General features: G+C 36.3%; 1 protein-coding gene across 1 annotated transcript; it reads right to left on the reverse strand.

Annotated features, from left to right (window-relative positions):
- Positions 1–1,445: 1,445 nt before the first annotated feature.
- Positions 1,446–23,207, reverse strand: LOC132640668 (DNA-directed RNA polymerase I subunit 1). The gene is made up of 19 exons (XM_060357354.1): positions 22,920–23,207; positions 22,279–22,448; positions 20,865–21,036; positions 15,109–15,429; positions 13,973–14,233; positions 13,237–13,416; positions 11,903–12,065; positions 10,442–10,632; positions 9,758–10,021; positions 8,628–8,716; positions 8,396–8,543; positions 8,076–8,294; positions 7,638–7,955; positions 7,409–7,547; positions 7,104–7,309; positions 5,258–5,556; positions 3,859–3,999; positions 2,550–3,306; positions 1,446–2,105 (listed from the first exon to the last, which is right to left on the reverse strand). The coding sequence occupies exons 1-19, from the start codon at positions 22,926–22,928 to the stop codon at positions 1,512–1,514; spliced, it is 4,641 nt and encodes a 1,546-aa protein (XP_060213337.1). The 5' UTR covers positions 22,929–23,207; the 3' UTR covers positions 1,446–1,511.
- Positions 23,208–24,388: the final 1,181 nt, after the last annotated feature.

Genomic DNA, 24,388 nt, shown 5'->3' on the forward strand with positions numbered 1-24,388 from the left:
AAATTAAAATTTAGATGTTAGAAAACTATACGAAAATAATGTAAGTTGTAATTTTTCTCATATTAATATTATGAAACAATACATATTAAAATGTTGGTAAAAGTGAGAGGAGGGTGTATATGATTATGCATGCATTGAGTAATTGTTCTTCTGTAGGCATCTAGTAGTTCAGTTGGTTGGCTCCCTGAATTATCTCCTCATTGATGAGGGTTTAAATCCCCACGTTGTAATCTCCTCCCCATTTCTCCTTCCCCTACCCCATATTTAATAAATTTAAAAAAAAAACCTATGTAAGAAATTAAAAAAGAAGAAGTAATTGTTGTTTAAGCAAAATGGATGTAGCAAGCTATTAATTCCATTGTAACTTGGTAACGGAATATGGGAAGCAGGATGATTTTGAGCTGATAAAGCTTTTCTTTTTTTTTTTCATACCAAAAACGGAAAAGAAAATAATAATCACTTCAGTCAAAGCTTAATTATTTTTTATTTTATTTTATTAGGTGCTTGAACTTTACCGTAAATTCTCACTTTTGGTAAAATGTTAATTCCACTGAATTGGTTTGGTAACTTTTGCTAAAAGCATTCTTTGTTAGTACTCCCTCACCTCAAATTATGTGGACCAACTTTTCTAATCTAGTTTGTATTAAAGAAATATCACCTTTCTATACCTTTCTATCATTAGAGATAATTTAATTTTAAAATTTTCCTTTTACTTTTAATAAAATATTTATAACCACACAAATGACTAAGTTTGTTTTAGATCACAAATTTTAGATGTCTACTTTCTTTTAAAAGAAAACGTTGTTCGAAGTCAAACGATGCCACATAAATTGAGACGAACGAGTAATAATTATCAGCTAATAAGACTTCTTCCTCGTTACTGCTTATACTACATAGTTGATAAGCTGTTTTCTTTACAGGAAAACTTTATGTGTCAACAAAAACAAAAGTAATTACAAATTATTGGAGCTTCACCCCACAATTAATCACAAATTGAATCTCATATCAGTTCTACCCACTCAAAAAGCCATAATTGCTAATCATGTTATGCTCGAACATCTAAACTACAACAGCGTTTTATTTTATCTGAAATAAATCACAATGTACTAAAGATGCAAGATCAAATATCTCACCTTGAATGGAAAAAGGAGATTCGAACCGTCATTCCATTAATTATCAATTTAAAAACTATGTACAAGTATTAGTATAAATCATATTCTAGGCCAGGCTAGCTCCTAAAATGATGATTAATGATGAAGACAAATCAGTCAAACCAAGGTATTGTAAAAGTTTTCCCATCTAAACGTCATTGCTTTGCTCTTTGGCATATAGTTGAATGAATGAATTTCCAGAAACTGTTACTCATGTAACAGTTTCATGGTAAAAGAAATTGATTCAAGGTGGAATTTGAACAGCAGATTAACAACTACTTATAAACAAATGCAGCACAGAAACTGAAAATCCCCAATAAATGACTATACACGAATAACAATATTATGAGTACTTATACATCAAATATCTAAATTCTGCATTATGTCAAAACAACCAGTACCCATCTTCACTGGCAAACCTAAGCAAATTCTGGAGGATGGCGTCTCCAAGTAGTCAGTCAAACCGTGAGAGGCTGCTTCGACAATGAATTTGGAAGCCGTTTCAAAAGACATCTTAAGGAACGGTGACAAAGACTCGGATATCCTTCCATGTCTGCTCATTGGCTGGTATCCACCCGTATGAGTCATGTAGTCAGCTATTAGGCTCAAATGTCGATATTCAACCTCAACCCCATATATTCCAAAAACTGTCTTAACCTCTCGTATGATTGCTGCTCGGGCAGCTTCAACTCCATATGTATTCAGTATAGCACGAATATTATTTGTGTATATTCGATTAACATCAAGATGATCTTGCATTTTCCAAAAGGTTCCAAAATCTATTCCAGCTGCTTTCAGGGCCCAATAAGCAGAATCAGCGACTTGGCTTTGTTTCTTTGTTTGCTTTTCATCCCAAATTACAGTATTTTCAGTTACTTCATACTTGACCATTCTGCATTGGTCGATTTTACCGGAGTTCTTAATATACACTTTCTTTGCAGTCTTCTGGGCAACCTGCATGCATTAGAAATTTAGATGTTATCTCAGGGCAGCATAAAGTAGAACTAGTAGTAAAGGTTCTAAATCTGACTCCGCAAATAAGGGGTATTGTGGACAATCAAATTTCAAGGCAAACAATTTAACATTAAGTTTAGCTGAAGAATGACGATAGGGCAGATAGGCCTAGCAAAGTGTTCAATAAAAGTGCAGACTAAAGAAAAGATACATAAAAAGAAGGGGTACTAAAGAAAGACATTAAATTACCCCATTTTTAAGACCGAGAAGTCCAGAGCCAACTGCAGCCTTCGAAACACGGTCCCATTATTCCCGAGTTTCAAAGGCTACAGTTAGACCTAAAGGGTTGGCTCCAGATAAATTTCTCGGTCTTCAACAAAAAGGACATTTTAATGTCTTTCTTTAGTAATTATTGAGAGAATAACAAAAATGGTTGAAGATTACCTGAGCTAGCAAGATATGAGGTTCATCGATGAATCTAAAGTGGACCTCGAAATGCAATCCCTCCACAGCAGTAAAGACGGACCTGTCTGAATCCTTTTTGCTATGTTTTTCCTTATTTTTCTTCTGTTTGATAGTCTTTTCGGTCTTCGACTTACTTGGTGTCTGCTCTTCATTGCCAGGGTCTCCAGTTTCCTCTTCTTCCTCCCTACTTCCAGTGTCATGCCCTTGATCAGGTTCCCCTTCTTCAACTTCCGCAGTGGTCTCAGCTTCATCTTCACAACCGTCCCCATAATCCATCTCATCCGTGGTTTGCCGTTTTCTTTTTTGTGCATCTGAACTAAGATCTTCGGTTCTTTCGTCCTCGGCTTCATCATCATCATCATCATCATCATCATCATCATCATCATCATCCAGCTTTTCCTCATCGTGTCTGGTACTGGAAGCATTTTCTTCCGTCTCATTTGAAGCCACCGATTCCGAGCTTGACTTGAAGTCCTTTATGCCATTAATTTTAGAGAGCAAGGCCAAATGGCTTTCTATTGCGTCCTCCAATTCCCTTTTGAACACATATTTTAGGGTATACTTGCAATCTTCTGATGACACAAATTCATGCTTTTTTAGCTTCACCGTGAGCTTGTAAAGTCGAGAAATTTTATTGTTGTGGATTGATAGTGGAAAAAGATTCACTTCCATACTCTCAATCACATCTGCAAGAGTGATCTTCTTCACTTCTGCCAAAAGAGACTGGGCATCATCCCTGAATATCACTTAAAACTTTTAGATTTTTCTGCAGCAGATTTCAAGAAAGTGTTGACAAGACAGATATACAGAATAATATCCATGAGAAAATGAAGCAAGTCTTTGGGTGTGTTGGTATGACGAAAGTCATTTTACATGGAAAATGTTTTCAATTGCTGGTGTTAGATAGGTGGGTGAAAAATCTTCCGAAAAAAATATATATATTAAAGATCAATAATAATATCAGCAAATTGGAGAGTGTTTCCGTGAAACTTTTGAGTTCTATAGATTGTTCTATTCAAGCAAATAATGTGAAGGTAAAAGTTACGGAACATCCTTAAGTGAGGAAAGTCATTTTCCTCATTTTGATGAAATGTTTTCCATGGAAATGACTTTTGTCATACCAAACACCACAAGATGACTATCTCACAGAAACCTGGAAGTCATTTTCCCTCATACCAAGCACACCCTTTACATTGTCAATGTGGAGTAGAGAACTATTAGCTCAAAGACCAATCCGAAGATACTCTCCCCATCGCCAAATAATAAATGAAATCGCCATTCAACTTACTTTGATTTCCAACCAAGGAAGGGGCACGTCATGATGGGAGTCTTAATCACATCAGAGGCAGTCATCAAAATCTCCTGAAGACGTGGAATTCCAAGAGTGACATTCATTTCTCCACGACCAGCAAGATGAAAAGTATTCAATCTGAAAGTGAGAACAACATTTAATACATTAATTTGTTTAATACATTACTATGTCCCAACAAGATTTGTTATCAACGAAGTCCTGGAGATGGAACATTCAACATTTTCTAATTCCCCCTCACTTTACCTTGTGAATCCATCTTTTAAACCAATTTTCATCAGAATTCATTCGCCATCAGCAGTAATTTTGGACAAAATGTCAAATGTTGCCATTTATTTGCAAGCGAAAGAATTAGTATGGCTCATTGGAGTTTTCAAAAGAGAAGAAAAGTTGATTTGCAGAAATGAACGACTAAATAACCACATTACTCCATCATTTTACTATTTGCCTTCCTCCAGCTCTGTCTGTGGTTTATTTACTTGAGCAGTAAAAACAAATTATTCAGTTATCTATAATAATCATACAGCTTCTAAAAGCAACGTACACATTTGTACCGGTGGTTTATAAAGATCCTACCCGGTTTCCCTCCTTCGCACTTACTACTTCAATTTACTTTCTTGTGCGAGTGATTTTAAAACAGGACTGTTTAAAGATTGGACTACACCTTCTTTCATGCTCCAGATAAAAGTAGTCCATCTGTTTCTATTGTATCTTAGTTTAACGGGGCATGGAGTTTAAAAAGGGAGACTTTTGAATCTTGTGATCTTAAAATAAAGAAGTGTAATGTGACAAAATAACCTTTAAATCTAGTAGTCTGAAACAAGTCATGTGGGATAAATAGAATGAAAGAGTTACAATATAATAGTGACATTCTTTTTCAAAGAGATTAAAGAAAAAGTAGGACATACAAATTGAAACGCGGGGAGTAATTGAATTAGAAATACAGTATCATAGGTATGCTACAAGAGCACAATATTGGAGCAAAAAGCCTAAAATTCAAGCATTGATCGTTCCAGTAACATCAGAGGCTGATCTATGATTTAAAGTTTATGAGTTAGGAGTTCCAACCTTTTGAGTTTTTGGGTATTAATAATTTATACATATTAATTGAATTTTTTTTAAGACAAATACAGAGTTTGGGGCTAAAGATACCGGGTTATGCCAAACCCGTATTGTCAACTCTACATCAGCCCCTAAGAAACATGACATTTTGATTTGAAGACCTTATCTCAACTTCTCTTTACATCATATTTGGTTAACATTTCGGTTAGGTGATATCATATTCCATTCCTATTTCGATCTCATCATGGTTCAAAGGTACTTAATAAAACAAAGTAAATAATCCACTTAGAGAATAACAAGAAGTATATTGTCTTATGTCATTTGGGTTGATGGTTCACCAACTGACTGACCAGCAAGGACACCAACCGGCTCTCCCGAATCGGCGAGACTTGAGAGGTATTTTTGTTCCACTAATTGTAGAAAGTCCGCCTCCTCCTCTTTCAGTTGCTTTAATATCTCTTCCTTTTTCACTTGCTTCTCTAGTTTCTTCTCTAACTTTTTCGCTTTGTTTTCCCAGAAGTGCTTCACTTTTTCTTCCAGGCCATCAGGCAATTTCTCAATATATGAGTTGAGCTTGCGTCCATGACACAACTTTTGGCAGATGGTTTCTTGATTCTATACAACAATGAATACATAAACGAGTCATTTAATATTTCTCTCAGCAGAAAAGAGACACAGAGGATACACTTGCGAAAATAAAAAAGTAATGAAAAAGTAACAAAAATGAAAAACACCGAGCATCAGTCTGGGGACACACGAATATTAAGGAAATTATGGTGTAATAAGCACAATGTTAAATTTTGTATTATTTCTTTACACAACCAATGGAAAACTTCAATCGCTACATGCTAAATACACAATTCCTCTCAACAATTACTCTGTTCCATTTTGCATGGAAAAAAAGAAAGACTACATAGCATACCAAAAGAACCCTAAGAACTTATGTTTTTTTAACATGACATTTGTATGGCTATAAGCTAAGTTACTCGGACTCGCCTAAAATGTCATCGGGTGCGTGTCGGATCCTTCAAAAGTAGTGTATTTTCAAAGGATCCGACATGGGTGCGGCAACACTTTCGAAGAGTCCGAGCAACTTAGGCTATAAGAACACGTCATTAATAGTTCTCATTAATTTTTGAAATAGAACGGAAAGGAAAGAGTGTCAAGTTTTATTCCAAAAACAAAAATCTTTCTTTCAAGGTAATGACTAAAATTTCTAACTTGAGAACTTAGATTTCATAATATCAAGATACCATACAGAATTTGCCTTTTGATAAATAATGTTATAATACACAGCATCTGACATGTATATGACATCAAGTCAATACATTGAATCAAAAGTACGACGAGTCCATAGTAAAGTTCATAAACTACACTCCCTCCACTACAATTTATGTTTCTTACTTCCCTTTTTAGCCTCTATCAAAACTTTCTAAATCTAGTAGTAACTCTTTAATACCAACATCCTACATGTCATGCTTAAGACCAAAAATATTTAAGGGCATTGTGGTAATTAACGTATACTTAGTTTAAGATCACCAAGATTCAAAGTATCCATTAAATTGATTAAGGAATTCTGCAACATGGTAACGTGCATCCCAAGACCACAGATTTAAGTTTCTATAACATTTTATTAAAACCCATCACTGTTTTAAGCACAAGAAGAAACTATTACATGGTAGTAGCCAAAAGAAATAATGTTTGACAACTTAAACAATACGGCAGCTGCACAGCAACAAATCACCTTTACCATTTTTTTGGACAAGCAAAAATGTCACCGTACTTTTCCAAGCTTCTTTTAAGGTTCAAAATCAGGTTTCATAGATAATGATTTTGGAAACCACCAAACATTATAAAGCCATGCTTCAAGAGTTTCTACCTCATAGAAAGTATGAGCAGACATGATAATTTATTATTCTCGTACTCATTCTTTCACTTCCCAAAATTACCAAACACGTAAGCAGGATGTTTCAGAGACAATTAAAAGGAACTGATAATTTGTCAAGGTTTAAATATAAGTAATAAATAGTCATAGCTTGCATGTCATGAAGTTCTTTTAAAACAATAATATGAGACAGCAACAGAGCACCACCTTTAAATTATGAGTGCTATCAACTATCCCATAATTAAATAGAAAAATTCCAAAAGATATACCAACTTACCGTACTCCCCTTTGCCCCAGTAATTGTCATAAGGGCAATGCAGTTTCGAGGGAAACGTTTCAACAATCCTTTCAGCAGCAACTCTTTATTAAATTGTGAGCCTTTATTCACCAATTTATTTTTCATTTTCATGTCTAAGGTTGCTGTAGCAGCTTCTTTATTGCTGCTTATGGCTTTTTCAATTTCTAGTTGGAGCTCCAAAGGGCCTGACATAAAAGGCAATATTTTTCCCATCAGTTGCCCGACACAATCCTTAGCCTAATGAAGATAGAATTAACACTGAAAAACCTCATGACATAAAATACCTATTTCTCCCCTCTTGAACTTCACAAAATCACAATGAGCCTCTTCACCAACATCCTCTCCTTCAAGTTCCTCCTTCCTTCGAATATCGTAATGTGGTAAGATGACAAGATCATCAATACCACAAGTGAAGCCATGAAACTGAAGAGACCGAGTAAATTTTGATGAAAGATTTCATCAAGAAACCAAACATATCAGGAGAAAGAAATAACTAAACACAAGATAGCGAACCTGCAAGAAAATAGTAAATAAACGACTCAGAGCAGAAAGTAAAATGCCTGCTTTGTTGGACCCATAAAGCTCCTGAATCGTGTGAACTAACCCAAACTTTCCAAACTGAGCCTTGTCGATTACACCACGCACAAGCTCATTTTTCCAAATTAGGAATTTATTTTCAGCAGTTCTATCTTCTTCTTCTTCTTCTTCACTTGACTGATACTCAGCTAGGCGACTCTGGCTCAGGAAATACGGATATGGAATTTTCCCTTTGTTTTTCACGGTACAAGGTGCACAGCCCTTTGTCAGATGATTCAGTAAAGCAGTGATGACCTACAAACGCAGAGCTAAATTGGTCAGTTCTCTATGTAGTTGACCTTTATGATTACTCTAACATCTCGTTCAAGATCTGAAAATGCAATGCATAGTGAGCTAGTTTTTGCTAGTCTGCACCTGCTTCCCTGTCCAAAGAGGCTTTGGTTTCCACACAGCAGGCAAGATAGTCTGTACAAAACCTTCAGAATCTATTACAGGAACTTTATTTAAATGATTTCCGGAAGTTAAACCGGACCCAGCAGCAAACATGCCAGACCCGTACAGAAGCTGGTTAAACTCCTCAAGGGTCAAAAATGTATTCTTCATGGTAAGAAGCACTGAACCTACAATATGATCCTGGAGAAAGTGAATACGAGAAAAAATTATCAGTTAGAAATTCTGATCAAACACATAACAAGATTGAATCACAAAAAGTTGTTCAATTTGGTTTTTCCAACCTGAATAAGGCCTCTAACAGTATCTCCCTTGGTCGGAACAATGTACTGTTCGTTAGCATTTACAATGTTATATGCTTCGGCACGAGAAATTTCATCTTGTGGAAAGTGGACATTCATTTCATCACCGTCAAAATCTGCATTATAGGTACTGCAACAAATACAGATTGTTATTCCCGCGTAGAACTTTTGTAGCATTACATACATGGGAAAAAAACGAATAGAGAATTCCAACCTGCAATTAGCATAGTGCATGCGAAGTGTTTTCTCTCCTTTCAATATGCGGACAACATGAGCCATTATACTGGGCTTGTGAAGGGTAGGCTGTCATCAGATTTTTTCCAGTTAGACCATTGTGCAGCTATGAACGAGTAGCAAGACAACAAAAAGCAGTTTATGGATACACATTCCATTGATCACTGTCGTGAAATATTTTATTTAAGTAGGTGAAGCACCAAACAAACTATTATACACCAAAAACTAGAACCAGCTCACTTTTGCACGACACAGTTATGGATACACATTCCATTGGTCACTATCATAAATATTTTGTTATGCAAGTGAAGTGGCAGAGAAGAGCCAACAAGAGACAGATAGGTGAAGCGAGAAATGAACAAAAGAACATAAAAAGTCAAAAAAAAATGAATGGGAAAAAAGGAGAAAGATCACATTTTTGTTTAAAATTTGCTTCTTTTGTGCTTTGAATAATTAAAAGCTTAGATACCATTATCTTTAATGAGCTAACTTGCTGACATTGTTCCATTGCATCTAACCCCAGGCAATCACATAGTTATCTACATCAAATATGATATGCTTGTGTGATCCATCCCATAGATAGCAAAAGTTAAAGTGGAATATCCATTAGAACTTCTTTTTCCTTAATTACAGCACATCATAGTTGCCAAGGATTAGTCTGTTACTCCCTCTGTTTCAACTTATGTGTCTTACTTTCCTTTTAGTCCATTTAAAAAAGAATGTCACTTTGTATATCCACTAAGTTTCTAACTCCAGCATTACCATTTTACCTTAAATGATAAAGGGGTATTTTTGGTCTGTTTTACACATTTAGTTTAAGATCATAGATTCAAAAGTCTTATTGACATTCTTAAAATCTGTGCCCCCAATCAAATTAGGGTAAAATTAGAAATAACCACTTTTCTAATTGAAAAATAGCCACTGTCCCGAAGGTTGCAACTTCTACAGTGAAACTCCATGACAGTTTTCACTTTTAGAAGTTGCAACCTCCAAGACAATGAAATAGAGGGAGTAGAGGGCAGTTAATTTGACAATAGTATTTACACCCCTAGAATGAAGCATGAAATACTGCATACAACCAGCTCTGCAGACTGAAGCAAAAAGCTCTACCTGTCGATTCACAAGAACAATATCCCCATCTTGTAAGTGCCGATAAACAACTTTGCCTTCAAATTCAAACTCATTGTCCCTCCCAGATTGAGTCACTGCTCCCCTGGAAGAAGGCAATTTTCTAGATATTGCTTTACGCAAGTCTCTACCTGGTGGCAGTTTCACGATAGATATTCTATCAGCAACAGAGACAGCCCCAGGAAGGGTTTCAGGTCCATTGAGAATAGCATCTCTCATTTTGAAAGCATTCCAAGGAGTCAACCTCTGATGAAAGAATGAGATAATTAGCACAGAACAAGCAAGTACAGGAGATGCTAAAAGTTAAGCATTCAGCTCGAATATAAAAACAAGATGTGTAGAATACTTTTCTACCCTTCTCCCTCTTTTGTCATTGTTTTTCCCGTTAACTTGCCATGTCAGGTAACTAATATAGCCAAACTATACTCCGTAAATAAGCCTGGGTATTGAATATCACAGGGAAATAGTTTCTCTAACAGGTTTATTGTTCAACCCATGTAAATCGAATAAGGAATCCCATACAAATCGTAGAATATAGCCAATTTGAACTCCATTTTGTGAGCATAGAAGTTGAAACTTGCATTTCTTGTTCTATTTTAATTTCTAGATAGGTAAGAAACAGCAGAAGAATTCCAAAATAAGTAAATTTAGCATCTTCACCCATACCTCAGGATAGGTTAGCCTTAAAGCAAAATATGGTGGAATCCCAATTTCATTGACAGACAAATAAGGGTCCGGAGATATAACTGATCGGCAGGCAAAATTGACTCTCTTCCCCATCATTTTCTGGCGGAAGATACCTTCTTTCTTTTCCAACAATTGACATATGCCCGTACCAACATCTTTTTGACCTTGACCTGCCATTTAATATAGATAAAGCAGCTAATCAGCCCAAAAAAATGATTGCAATCTGACAACCAGAACCGCGGAAAAGACTTAATCGCCCCAATAAGCCATTTTCAGCAATGGAAACTCAAACCACAACTCAGCGCCAATAGCAAATAAACACCATAACACCATGACGTTACAACATTGCATAGAAAATTAGATGTTGCAAGGAACATACATAAACCCCTGATTTCCTTAGAAATTACATACTGTTGAAATAACATACCGCACCTCATACATGCAAGTGTACAGAAAAATAAACCAACTAAATTCAGACAAAACTGAGATTCTTAGCTGCAATCAAGTTTCAAGCCCGTTCCTACTTTGACAGTAGAAGACCTATAAACAAAAAATATGCATTCTAAAGCTTAAATTTTTAGATAAATTTGTAACGTAATCCAATATGATAGAATCAAGTCTCACCATCGCCATTAGCAAGATAAATTTCACATACTTTATGAAAGAAAAATAATTCAAACTCGCACATAAGGGGGCGTGTTGAAGACCTAAAATAAATCAGTAGAAGTGTGGGACATCTCAATTTAAGCTTTTAATGAGATGGTCACATAGTTGAACACGGATGGATGATCCACAACCTGCAATTTTGCAGGATAATTCAGGATATGCTATAGTTCCCCTAACTGCATCACTTAAGGTGCCTAAAAATTGCAAACCCGTTTCTCCTCTTCCAACCTACAAATGGCCGCAAGATCTGTCAGAACCAATTCCTGATATGTTTGGTTAAGATATCTGTTTTACTAATCCCTACATCATCTTGGGAATAGTCGGGTAAAAGAAGAAGTACCGAGTAACTTCGGCATGTGACAAGTGTGTACATATACTCAGATCGGTATATGTCATATTCACTATTTTAAAAATGAGAACTGAAGCACACACTTCTTTAAGGTTAAATGCACAATTTATAGAAATTCAAAGAGTACCATAAATTTATACATTTTAGTACGATAATAATCATTTCAATCAAAGAAATAATTTCAGCATCTCATAAAGGATAATGATGATATTAATCCAATTTCTCAAAGTTGAGATTCAAAGAATTGATCGTTTTCGCTGGGACCACTTTGCACATAATTTTGAAGTGTACATTTATCTAAAGCGCACGGCATTGCCCATGAAGCTATGACCCCTTGCTTTGCATTGCTCCATCCCATTAAGCAATGGCAATTAATAATACAGTTTATAAGCAGCATTGGTAACAAAAGAGAGGAATTAACTCACCAGCAGCTGTTTTGCTATCAAACAGCACATTTACAGATTGTTGAAGATCCATCAAGCAGCTAATGATCTTAGACCCTCCAGCCCGGTTCATATGAGCATTTCCCAAAGCTATATTTGACTGTAGGACCTTGCCAAGAAGAACTGTATGTGGATGCTCCATAACCTGAAGAAACATCAAATCTGAAATGTAAGAAAGTGAGGAATATAAAGATAGGATGAGAAAATTTCACAAACTTGTACCTCTGTGGCTTCAAATGTTATGTAAACCTCTTTCCTTTTGTATTTAGTGTATCAAAATTATTGCAACTAAAAGGAGGACAAGTTTTGAAACAGCCTCTTCACAAGGCAGGGGTAACGCTGCGTACACACCACCCTCCCCAGACCCCACTTGTGGGATTACACTGGGTATGTTGTTGTTGTCAAAGGAGGACACGTTTTTCCTCAATGTGTTAGCTTTATGTTTCCTTTATTTTGTGTACTTGAACTAAAACATAGTATGCACACGATCAAAAACCCTTAATCGATTGCCTCCTCAACCCTTTAAAAGTGAGCTATAACTTTGAAATGGAAGAGACAATGCTTGATACAAGGAAAAAGGAGAAGAGATATGGTAATGTGCAAACACCGAAAAAGCATGACCACGTGTCATGGGCATTCCTGTTAAGTACATAGGGAGAAACTGGTTCTTTAATTATCGGTGCTCCAGAAGGAATTTTGTGGCACAAAGAGTATTAAGACAAAGGGTACCCTCATTCACCCACTTTCTTCATTCTAGTCATGGAAGGATTCAACATATTAATGGCTAAAACCATCCAATTCAGAATGAGTTGAGGGAGATGGGGAAAAATGACGTAAACTTAGATGATGCCAGTTTACTTCCATAAATAGAAACATAAAGCTCCAGCTAAACATCTGCAGTATCCATTCAAAGTAGCAGAAAAGACAAGCAATATTCAAAGATTCTGAAATATTAATTTAATTACTGCTGCTCAAGTACAGGATAAAGAGAGATCCAAGTAACTACGACATAAAGACCTAATGTCAAATATCTTTTTTTAAAATCTGTGCACATCATAGCAATATCAACCAAATAAGTAGACATAGTATACGCAATATGTGCAATTGACAAAAGTAGATGCCCGAATAATCTCCAAAAAAGATTCACCAGTCAAGTGATCTAATAGTGTATGTTCATTATTAACCTACAATTATAGTAGAAAATGTATGCGAGAACAATTGGGCTATCATATACAGTTTACGACAATCATACACAAGTTTGAAGGACACCCAACAGGTTCTTAGTGTCACTGAAAAGAGAAAAGCAAAATGCTTACTGAATTACCCCCTTTGGCTGGAGGACGGAACTTGATCGGTGGTACAAGAATGGAGTCCAAAAAGAACATGGAGGGTCCAGCCACCTTGTCAGGTGCATCACGGTGAAAACCCTGAATATCACAGAAGAACTCACAAAGACGAGCTTCATTTTCCCATAAACCCTTTATAATATTTCTGACCTGTCAATTATAACCTAAAAATGTTGATAAACAGAACTCCAAATATATATAGCAACTAAGATATTATTTTATTGAAGGAATAGCAACTAAGATATTATTATCATTCGAGGCCAATGACTGTAACTAGATATATTAGAGGAACACACCTAGAATACATGCAAGGTATGTTTTGTGTCACGGGAGTCATTTTTCCTGGAAAATGTTCTCCAAGAAAAATATTCTGGTGTTTGGTTGGCGAGTGGAAATTTTTCCAGGAAAAAACTATATATTAAAGATTAATAATACTGACAGTGTTTTGATGAAAGTTTCAAGTACTCTAGATTAATAATAATGCCTCAGTGTTAACTCAAACAAGTAATATGAACTTAAGATTTAGGATAATTGTAAGGACAATGACTTCCCAAAAAGAGGAAAGTCATTTTTCCCTTTTGATGAAAAATGGCTTCCATCATACCAAACACCAGAAAATGACTTCCGTAAGAAAACATTTTCATGAAGTCATCTTCCTTCAGACCAAACACACCCGTAAGCTACAAGCTTATGGCAGAAGCCATACCAGAGAAGGCAACTGAGCTAATGATAATAAGTCTTTCTGTTGCTTAATCACACCAGACTGGTCAACCCCATGCCTCCCACGAGCCATAGAATTTTCTAATCCATCGGAGGAAGCCTCATATAAGCTGGTTTCAGCTTCCCCTAATAGCTCAGTGGCATTTAACACCTCAGGGGAAGGATTTTCCTCACTTCCACCAGCGTACCGCAGATTGAACTTCTGATCTTTTATAAAATTTTTCTTGATTTCCGTACTTGAGGTATCCTACAAAAAATTACAAATAGAGCAGAAAGCAGCAGTTTAATACTTCACAACTGCAAGATAATCTCTATGCCTGTAAAAGTAGTGTGTCATTTGATTCATTAAAACATTTAACAAAGAGATCACAAATCAAAGCTACTAATTGACAAACACCAGAATTTAACAGAAGATGCTGAGGATAGTACTTCAATAGTTTAAAATAAAAAAATAAAGTACAATGAAGTTGGAAAAGAATTGATAAGAGTATATAGCAGCAACGATTAAATAGCCACAATTTAAAAATGTTAATAACAAAATTTATTCAAATAGAGAATGTTAAGTTGTACATGGACCACATGGTACAGGAAGCCACAATGGAAACATGAAGAATGGCAAAAGCAATACTTAGATATAAATTATGCAAAACAAACTGAGAAGAAGAACAGTTGATAAGCTATTCTAAACGCGCTTCTTTAACAATTGACCGCGCTTTTCTGTAGTTTTGGAGGGAAGTGTGGGTTGGGAGGGAGGCTACTTAATATATGTGAGTCTGTCATAGCTAATACTAGGGAAAAATTACACGCAAGGTAACCTAGAAACCAATGTCATCCAAAGGGGAAAAAGGGATATGGTATTCTTCTGCAGATGAAAAGCTACAAACTACAGATTTGCAAAATATACCTAAATATTGGATTTGTTTCAAAGTATTGAATGATATGGAAAACTACTTTTTAGAAAATGATATGTCAAGCTCTGACAAAAATTATCTATTTTATAAAACAATCAATACGCATTCGGTATAATCAGTAGGTGAATACAACATGATGTCCATCTAAATCTGAACAATGCATACTATTAAAGGGAATTTTAATAACGCATTGAAGGCGCTAGAGACATACCATATGAAATCGTCCAAAACTAGGTTTGGTGATCTTTGGATTTTTTGCTTTACAGTTGCTACATTTCTTAGATTTTGTCTTGAGAATTCCATCGATAACTGCCATGGCTTCAGTGAACTGGAAATTGTCCCAACATGACCTTTTATTGTACTCAGAACGATCTTGCAAATTCAAGTCATCTATTGTACATGACATATGACTTCCTTCGCTTTCTTCCTGATCAGTTGAATTATCAGAAGAGATGACATTTTTGGCCCCAATAACATCACCTTTTACGATTGACTCTAATTCGGAGACGCACTTTTCTGTGGGTCCAATCCCCTATCCCATATTTTAAGGAAGAAAGATTTTTCTTCCTTTGATAAAATCACATTTGTAGCAATTGTGAAATTAGCCAACTAGTCGTGACGTAAGCGCTTACCTCATCATAGTCGTGACGTAAGCGCTTACCTCATCATAGGAAATTCATTCCTATAAATAGGCAGCTTATGATTCATTTGTAATACACCAAGATCATTTGCTATACACACTAAAATCTCAGACAATACATCTGAGTGAGAGCAAAGTGAGGTGTTCCATAGACTGTAAGAAAATAGTATGTGAAGAAAAATAGAGTGTGAGTGATATTGTAGTGAGGTGGGAAAATCAAAAGAGTGTTATTTCTTTTGAGGGTGTAGTGGTCTTAGGAGTACTTGTACTGTGTGTTCCTTACTATAGTGATATCAGCTGCTCCTCTTGGCCGTTGTTTTTCCCTTATTCAGAAGGGTTTCCGCGTAAAATCTTGGTGTCATTATTGCTGCATTTTATTCTTGCTGATTTAACCATAACTTAGTGTTCCGCGTTTATCACTAATACCGTGAATATTATTTTTGCGGATCTATTTTATTCCCATCAAGTGGTATCAGAGCCAAGGTTCTGTCTGAGTATGCTCTGTGGTTGCAGCACAGTCTGAACTTCCACATCAGAAAAGAATTACTTTGGTCTTCGAATAAAATAGTATTTGTATTTGTGATAAACGATGGAAGCCAACACTAGTAGAATGGTTACTTTGAGTGGCGTAAATTATGCCATTTGGAAGGGCAAAATGGAAGATTTGCTCTATGTTAAGAATTTTCATCAACCTGTCTTTGGAAATAAAAAGCCTGATAATAAATCAGATGAAGAGTGGAATTTGTTGCATCGGCAGGTTTGCAGCTTTATTAGACAGTGGGTTGACGATAATGTGTTGAACCATATTTCTGGAGAGACACATGCTCGGACCCTATGGGAGCATCTTGAAAGTTTGTATGCTCGAAAAACTGGTAATAACAAGATGTTTCTGATAAAGCAAATGCTAGGTTTAAAATACCACGATGGTTCCGCAATGACAGATCATCTGAATATTTTTCAGGGGATCATGAACCAGTTATCTGCTATGGGTATTAATTTTGATGAAGAAATTCAAGGCTTGTTTCTACTTGGTTCCCTACCAGATTCTTGGGAAATTATTAGAACTTCATTATCAAATTCTGCTCCGGATGGTGTGATCTCTATGGATCTTGCCAAGAGCAGTCTTTTAAATGAAGAGATGAGAAGAAAATCTCAAGGCTCCTCCTCATCAGATGTCTTGGTGACTGACACTAGGGGGAGAGGCAAGAATCGTGGTTCTCAAAATAGAGAACATCATAGAAGCAAATCCAGAAGCAGACTTAAAGATATTGACTGCTATCATTGCGGGAAAAAAAGGCACACAAAGAAGTTCTGCCGGATTTTGAAAAAAGAGAATAGAGAAAAGGAGGAAAAGAAAGAAGATGGCAATCGTGTTGCCGCTGTCACTACAGAAGATCTTGTTACTGTCCTTGATGCGGATATGATAAATATTGCTTGTGATGAGTCAAGCTGGGTTGTGGACAGTGGTGCCGCATCTCATGTGACATCAAGGAAGGAATTTTTCTCATCCTATACTCCGGGTGACTTTGGAACTTTGAGTATGGGTAATGAGACTGTATCCAGGGTGGCTGGTGTTGGAACGATTTGTTTGAAAACTAGTATTGGAACTAAACTAGTTTTAAACAATGTAAAGCATGCACCTGATGTTCGTTTGCACTTGATCTCTGTTGGTGTTTTGGATGATGAGGGATATGTCAGTACCAATGGTGCTGGAAAGTGGAAGCTTACTAAAGGTTCCATGATTGTGGCTCGTGGCGAAAAGCGTCGTGGTCTATACTGGACTACGGCCTCTACCTGTGTTGATATGGTGAATGCAGTTGAGAGTAATAGCTCTTCAACGTTATGACATAAGAGGCTTAGCCACATTAGCGAGAAAGGACTAAATGTTCTGGCCAAAAAGAAATTATTGTCAAATTTCGAAAGTGCTAAATTAGAAAAGTGTGAGCACTGCTTGGCTGGAAAACAAAATAGAGTTTCTTTCAAGTCTCATCCTCCTTCAAGAAAGACAGAGTTGCTTGAGTTGGTGCATTCAGATTTATGTGGTCCAATGAAGACAAGGACTTTGGGTGGTGCACTTTATTTTGCTACCTTTATTGATGATTGCTCAAGGAAACTTTGGGTCTACGTCTTAAAGACTAAAGACCAAGTGTTGGGTGTCTTTAAGCAGTTTCAGGCCTCAGTTGAAAGAGAAACTGGAAAGAAGCTGAAGTGTATTCGTACTGATAACGGTGGTGAATATTGTGGACCGTTTGACGAATACTGCAAGCAACAGGGTATCAGACACCAGAAGACTCCTCAGCTTAATGGTTTAGCAGAGAGGATGAACATGACCTTAATGGAAAGAGTCAGATGTTTGCTTTCTGAAGCAAAGTTGCCGAATTCCTTTTGGGGTGAGGCTTTATTGACGGCTGCACATGTTATTAATCTATCCCCTGCGGTTGCTTTGCAAAGTGATGTTCCAAACAGAGTTTGGTATGGAAAGGATGTTTCCTATGACCACTTGAAAGTGTTTGGTTGTAAAGCTTTTGTACATGTGCCTAAAGATGAAAGGTCGAAATTAACTGCCAAGACAAGGCAGTGCATCTTCATTGGTTATGGCCTTGATGAGTTTGGTTACAGGCTATATGATCCAATTGGGAAGAAGGTTGTGAGAAGCCGTGATGTTATCTTCATGGAGGATCAAACCATTGAAGATATTAACAAAGCGGAGAAGATAAAATCTTCAAGTTCTGAAGGTTTAGTTAATCTCGATCAAGTTCCTCATACAAATGCTGATGAAGTTGGTGGGCTCGATGACGATGGTGATGCCCAGAATCATGTTCCAGATCAGCATGTTGATGATGATAACGATGCTGCTATTGATGAAGTAGATGCTCCTACTCATGAAGTCGTGGATGAGTCAGATATTCCACTTAGAAAGTCTACTAGACAGCATGTTCCTTCTTCCCGTTATTCACCTAATGAGTATGTATTACTCACTGATGGGGGAGAACCTGAATGTTATGAGGAGGCCATGGAAGATGAGCACAAGGATCAATGGATTGAAGCCATGCAAGATGAGATGAAATCTCTGCGTGAGAACCATACTTATGAGTTGGTGAACTTGCCTAAGGGCATGAGAGCTTTGAAGAACAAGTGGGTGTTCAAAGTTAAAGCCGAAGAACACAGCTTGAAGCCCAGATACAAAGCTAGATTGGTTGTTAAGGGATTTGGTCAAAGGAAAGGTATTGACTTTGACGAAATATTTTCTCCTGTCGTGAAAATGTCCTCCATTCGGACAGTTCTTGGTTTGACTGCTAGTCTTGATTTGGAGATTGAGCAGATGGATGTGAAGACTGCTTTTCTTCACGGTGACTTAGAAGAGGAGATTTATATGGAACAACCTGAAGGCTTCAAGGCAAAAGGTAAAGAAAATCTTGTATGCAAACTCAAGAAGAGTCTCTATGGATTGAAGCAAGCTCCCAGACAGTGGTACAAGAAGTTTGAGTCTGTTATGTGGGAGCAAGGCTACAAGAAGACTTCTTCAGATCACTGTGTGTTTGTACAAAAGATTTTCTGATGGTGACTTTATCATCCTTCTGCTATATGTGGATGATATGTTGATTGTAGGCAAAAATGCTTCCAGGATTGACGAGTTGAAGAAACAGTTGAGTAAGTCTTTTGCAATGAAAGACTTGGGTCATGCTAAGCAGATTTTGGGCATGAGAATTACTCGTTCGAGAGATGAAAAGAAGCTTTATTTGTCGCAGAAAAAGTACATAGAACGTGTACTAGAGCGCTTCAATATGAAGAGTGCTAAGTGGGTTAGCACACCTCTTCCTGGTCATCTGAAATTGAGCAAAAAGATGTGTCCTACAACAACAGAGGAAAAACAGAGAATGGCCAAGATTCCTTATTCCTCTGCCGTCGGAAGTTTAATGTATGCAATGGTATGCACTCGACCAGATATTGCTCATGCAGTCGGTGTTGTTAGCAGATTTCTCGAAAATCCAGGGAAAGAGCATTGGGAAGCTGTGAAGTGGATACTCAGGTATCTAAGAGGAAGATCAGATGAATGCTTGTGTTTTGGAGGATCAAATCCAATTTTGAAGGGCTATACAGATTCTGATATGGCAGGTGACCTTGATAACAGAAAATTCACTACTGGATATTTGTTTACTTTTTCAGGGGGAGCTATATCATGGCAGTTAAAGTTGCAGAAGTGTGTCGCACTATCTACAACGGAAGCGGAGTATATTGCGGCTACTGAAGCTGGCAAAGAGATGATATGGCTCAAGAGATTCCTTCAAGAACTTGGATTGCAGCAAATGGAGTATGTTGTTTATTGTGACAGTCAGAGTGCAATAGACTTGAGCAAGAACTCCATGTACCATGCGAGAACAAAACACATCGATGTCAGATATCATTGGATTCGTGAGCAATTGGAAAGCGAATTGTTCCAAGTCAAGAAGATTCACACGAATGAAAATCCTGCAGATATGCTCACCAAGGCGGTACCGAGAGACAAGTTCGAATTGTGCAAAGAACTTGTCGGCATGCACTCAAATTAGAAGCCAGTGTACCCTCCTTCAGGTGAATGGGACTGGAGGGGGAGATTTGTGGGGTCCAGTCCCCTATCCCATATTTTAAAGAAGGAAGATTTTTCTTCCTTTGACAAAATCACATTTGTAGCAATTGTGGAATTGGCCAACAAGCCAATTCTTTTGTTCACATTTTCGTGATGTAAGCGCTTACCTCATCATAGTCGTGACGTAAGCGCTTACCTCATCATAGGAAATTCATTCCTATAAATAGGCAGCTTATGGTTCATTTGTAATACACCAAGATCATTTGCTATACACACTAAAATCTCAGACAATACATCTGAGTGAGAGCAAAGTGAGGTGTTCCATAGATTGTAAGAAAATAGTCTGTGAAGAAAAATAGAGTGTGAGTGATATTGTAGTGAGGTGGGAAAATCAAAAGAGTGTTATTTCTTTTGAGGGTGTAGTGGTCTTAGGAGTACTTGTACTCGTTACTACACAGTGTAAAATTCCTTACTATAGTGATATCAGCTGCTCCTCTTGGCCGTGGTTTTTCCCTTATTCAGAAGGGTTTCCACGTAAAATCTTGGTGTCATTATTGCTGCATTTTATTCTTGCTGATTTAACCATAACTTAGTGTTCCGCGTTTATCACTAATACCGTGAATATTATTTTTGCGGATCTATTTTATTCCCATCATTTTCAACCTAACTCAGGAAACAAATGTAGAGTATTAGTAAGGAAAAGAATATATGGTAAGTTAGTAACACAAGTGCTAGAGAAAAGAAATAATAATCCTTTCACAAAGAAAATTACCTCTTCTCTTGGTGCCCTAAAATGCAAGCAATAAAAGCATGTTCTTTGCAGAAGATTGTAAAGCATATTGAAAAGCAGGGGATTGTAGACTGGCGAAACAAGTTCAATATGACCACAGTGACCAGGGAAGTGACGTGAACGTTGGCCACATGATTTACATCTGAACGGGTCATTACATAACAAAGTCAACAGAAAGACCTAACGAAGAAAATGTATCCAACAGAACGAGAAATAATTAAACATAATAAGCCACAAACATTTTTAGAATGGTAACAGTACCATAAATAAAACAGCATTGAGGCAATGCTGAAGCCATTTACAGATTTAGAAAAACAAAAACAACAAAATGAACCCCAAAACAAAACACCTATTGTATTCTATAATGAGTCTAAAGTTACTCATGGATTCTGCATCTTCCACAAAACTATACCTATAGTCACGTGTTTATATTTTTCTCAAATATATTAACCTAAGCAAAAGACAAACAATACTGTAAATATCAAATTCAAAACATTGCACCTCACTTACAGAAATTACACTTGCAATCAAGTTTGGGTTTCCGTAGAAAGAAATATACTTCTTAAATTATGATACCAAAAACAGGTGTATATATAAAAGACGTTGGGCATACAAGACATTCTAATCAGTGCGGAGTTCATGAATGCAATAGTAAATATACTTTAGACGATAAGAAGGCCCCAATTGCATAGTATTACACATGAAAAAATATGCACTAAGGAACTATAAGAGGAAGAACTTGAAAGTTTTGGTTATGGTGAAAAGCATGTGGATGGGTACTTGGAAGAAAATTTTGATTACTTCCCAACTTATCCCAGTCGAAGTTTAAGCTATTGAATCCCTTTGACATAAAGAGGTGATTAGTGTAGCGGTAAGGGGTTTAAAAGTTGCTTGTCATAGTTCAAATCTCAACAATGAAATTCTAGCTTTTTGAAATTCCCTTTTATTAACTTCTGGCTCCGCCATCGAAGAGGCCATTGCAATGATAATTTCTATCTTACAGCAACCATCAACCAGCGGCGGAGCCAGGATTTCACCTTTACGGGTTCTGAAATTTAGATCGGCGATTTCAAGTGCTAATAATTGAGTTCTAAATTTCATATTTGTACACATATTTAATGAATTTTCTTACACAAATAGAATGTTTGGGTAAAAGTTAGTGCGCTTGGCCGAACCTATATATGGGCTTCTACCTCCACCCATGTCATCAACCGTTGAAGCATGCGTTCAAATATATACATAATTCAATTTACTTATCCTAAAAAAGTCATCATACGATTAAATATAACAAAAATACGATAGTTCTTTCATCTAATCATAGCTATACATAATCGAATAGTCCATAACATGTATGCACAAATTACAAAAGAAAAAAAAAACTTACTGAGAATTATCATCAAGGGAACCCATAGCCGGGTCATAAAGCCCACCAGGAACGGGCTGCCCTATCGTATCGAGCAAATTAGGGTTTGTAACTTTAACAACACTATGCTTATGAACTTCTTCATTTGTCATGAAACTGAAGTGAACTGCCTCAACGGTCTCTGTTGCACCCTATTATCAGCAGCAATCATTTTTTGTTAAAAAAAACAATAAAATAAAATGCAACCAGGTCACATCAACAAAAACAAAAACAAGAAAAGAGTTAATGGTCAAAAACACACACTGAACTATCACTTTTTCGCGAGTTTCACACCCTAACTATCCGTTGTTCCCTTTTCTTGCCCGAACTATCAACATCTTTCCCGTTTCTTATCTGAACTATCACCGTCTATGTATTGAAACACATCTCGAAGCTGATTAGGCCAATTATCAGTTGTTCTCTTTCCTATCTCCGCTCAACACCTCCTCGAAGCTGATTAGGTCAATTATCAGTTGTTCTCTTTTCCTGCCTGAACTATGTGTTTTAATACAGATGGTAATATTTTAGGTAAGAAAAAGGAACAACTGATAGTTTGGATGTGATCACGAAAAAGTGATCATGAGTATGTGTTTTTCACCATTAACTCATAAAAAAAGACGTACCTGAATCATCTTGAAAAGTTGAAAGAGCTGTTTTTTGCTCTTCTGTATAGTTTGGAGGTTATGAAAAGTTATTTTGAAGAAGTTTACTACTACAAAACTTTGTCACGTTAATAATGAGTGACAGGAAAATAGTTAATGGACAGAATTGTATCAAAATTTCAGGCAAAATCTGCAAACAAAGGGTATAAGAAGATCAAAAGAAAAATATCTAAGAAGCATATAGTAATGAAATATAATATCTAATAACAAAGTCGGCAATTCAAGTTTTTTTTGAGAGAAAGAACAAGAGTTTTTATGCTATTATTTGTTATTTCCTGTGCTTTGATTATTCTATGTTATCTGTGTCGTTTGCGTTACTTCATTTCCATATCGCTTTGAATCTCTTAGCCGTATCTGACCTCTTTTTATGTTTTTATTGAGTCGAGGGTCTCTCGGAAACAGCCATCCTACCTTGGTAGGAGTAAGGTCTGCGTACACTCTACCCTCCCCAGACCCCACGTTGTGGGATTTCACTGGGTTGTTGTTGTTGTAAAGAACAAGAGTTTTTCTTCTGTTTCTGTTGGGATTGACAAGGTAACAAACAGGGCCTAACGGTTTGAGGAGGGTTTTGTGCTTTAAGTAACTTTTCTATTTATTTGTTTATTTGCAGTTTAGTCCTTAGACTAATAAATTACTCCCTCCGTTCATTTTTGCTTGTCCACTATAGACCTGGCACTACCTTTAAGAAATAATAAATGAAGTGCATATTTTACGATAATATCCGTATTAATTGGTGTATGACCTTTTAATAAATTTGAAAAATGATTTGAAATGAGTAATTAATGTTAGAGGTAAAACAGGAAAAATAAATTATTTCTCTCTTGATATGTGAAAGTGGACAAGTAAAAATGAAAAATTATTTTTTGAATAGTGAACTAAAAGTGAATGGAAAGCATCCCGCTTTAGTAGAGTTCGAAAAAAGATCGCACCCTAAGGAATGTGATATAGATAGCTTATCCCAGCGAATGTCAATTATACTAATGTGTGTATATATGTTATATTAACATTAATGTTAATATATTAATATATTATTAAATATTAAATCTCATCTTATCTTATCTTAAATTTTAAAAAGCATGAAGGCCTTTAGAGAAATATCATTCGCCTTTTTTACCCTTTAAAAATAGATTTCACACTAGACAAAATTGTACTTAAATTATTTTGTAATATTTAAGACTTTAGAATTAACTGAAAGTTTGGCTATTAAATTTTTTCTAATCTACATCTATATCTATATCCATCTATATATAATATAAAGCTAGGCATAGACAAGTTGATGTGGCACCTCTCTTTGGCCACCATTCCTATTTATCTTTTTTCTCATTTTTTTGACATTTTCTCCTATTTTTCTCAATTATTCTATTTTTAAAAATCTTTTCTATCTCTAATTAATATAAACTGAATAATTAATACATATTTATGATTATGCT

The sequence above is a fragment of the Lycium barbarum genome, chromosome 5 (assembly GCF_019175385.1).
Source record: "Lycium barbarum isolate Lr01 chromosome 5, ASM1917538v2, whole genome shotgun sequence".
Lineage (NCBI taxonomy): Eukaryota > Viridiplantae > Streptophyta > Magnoliopsida > Solanales > Solanaceae > Lycium > Lycium barbarum.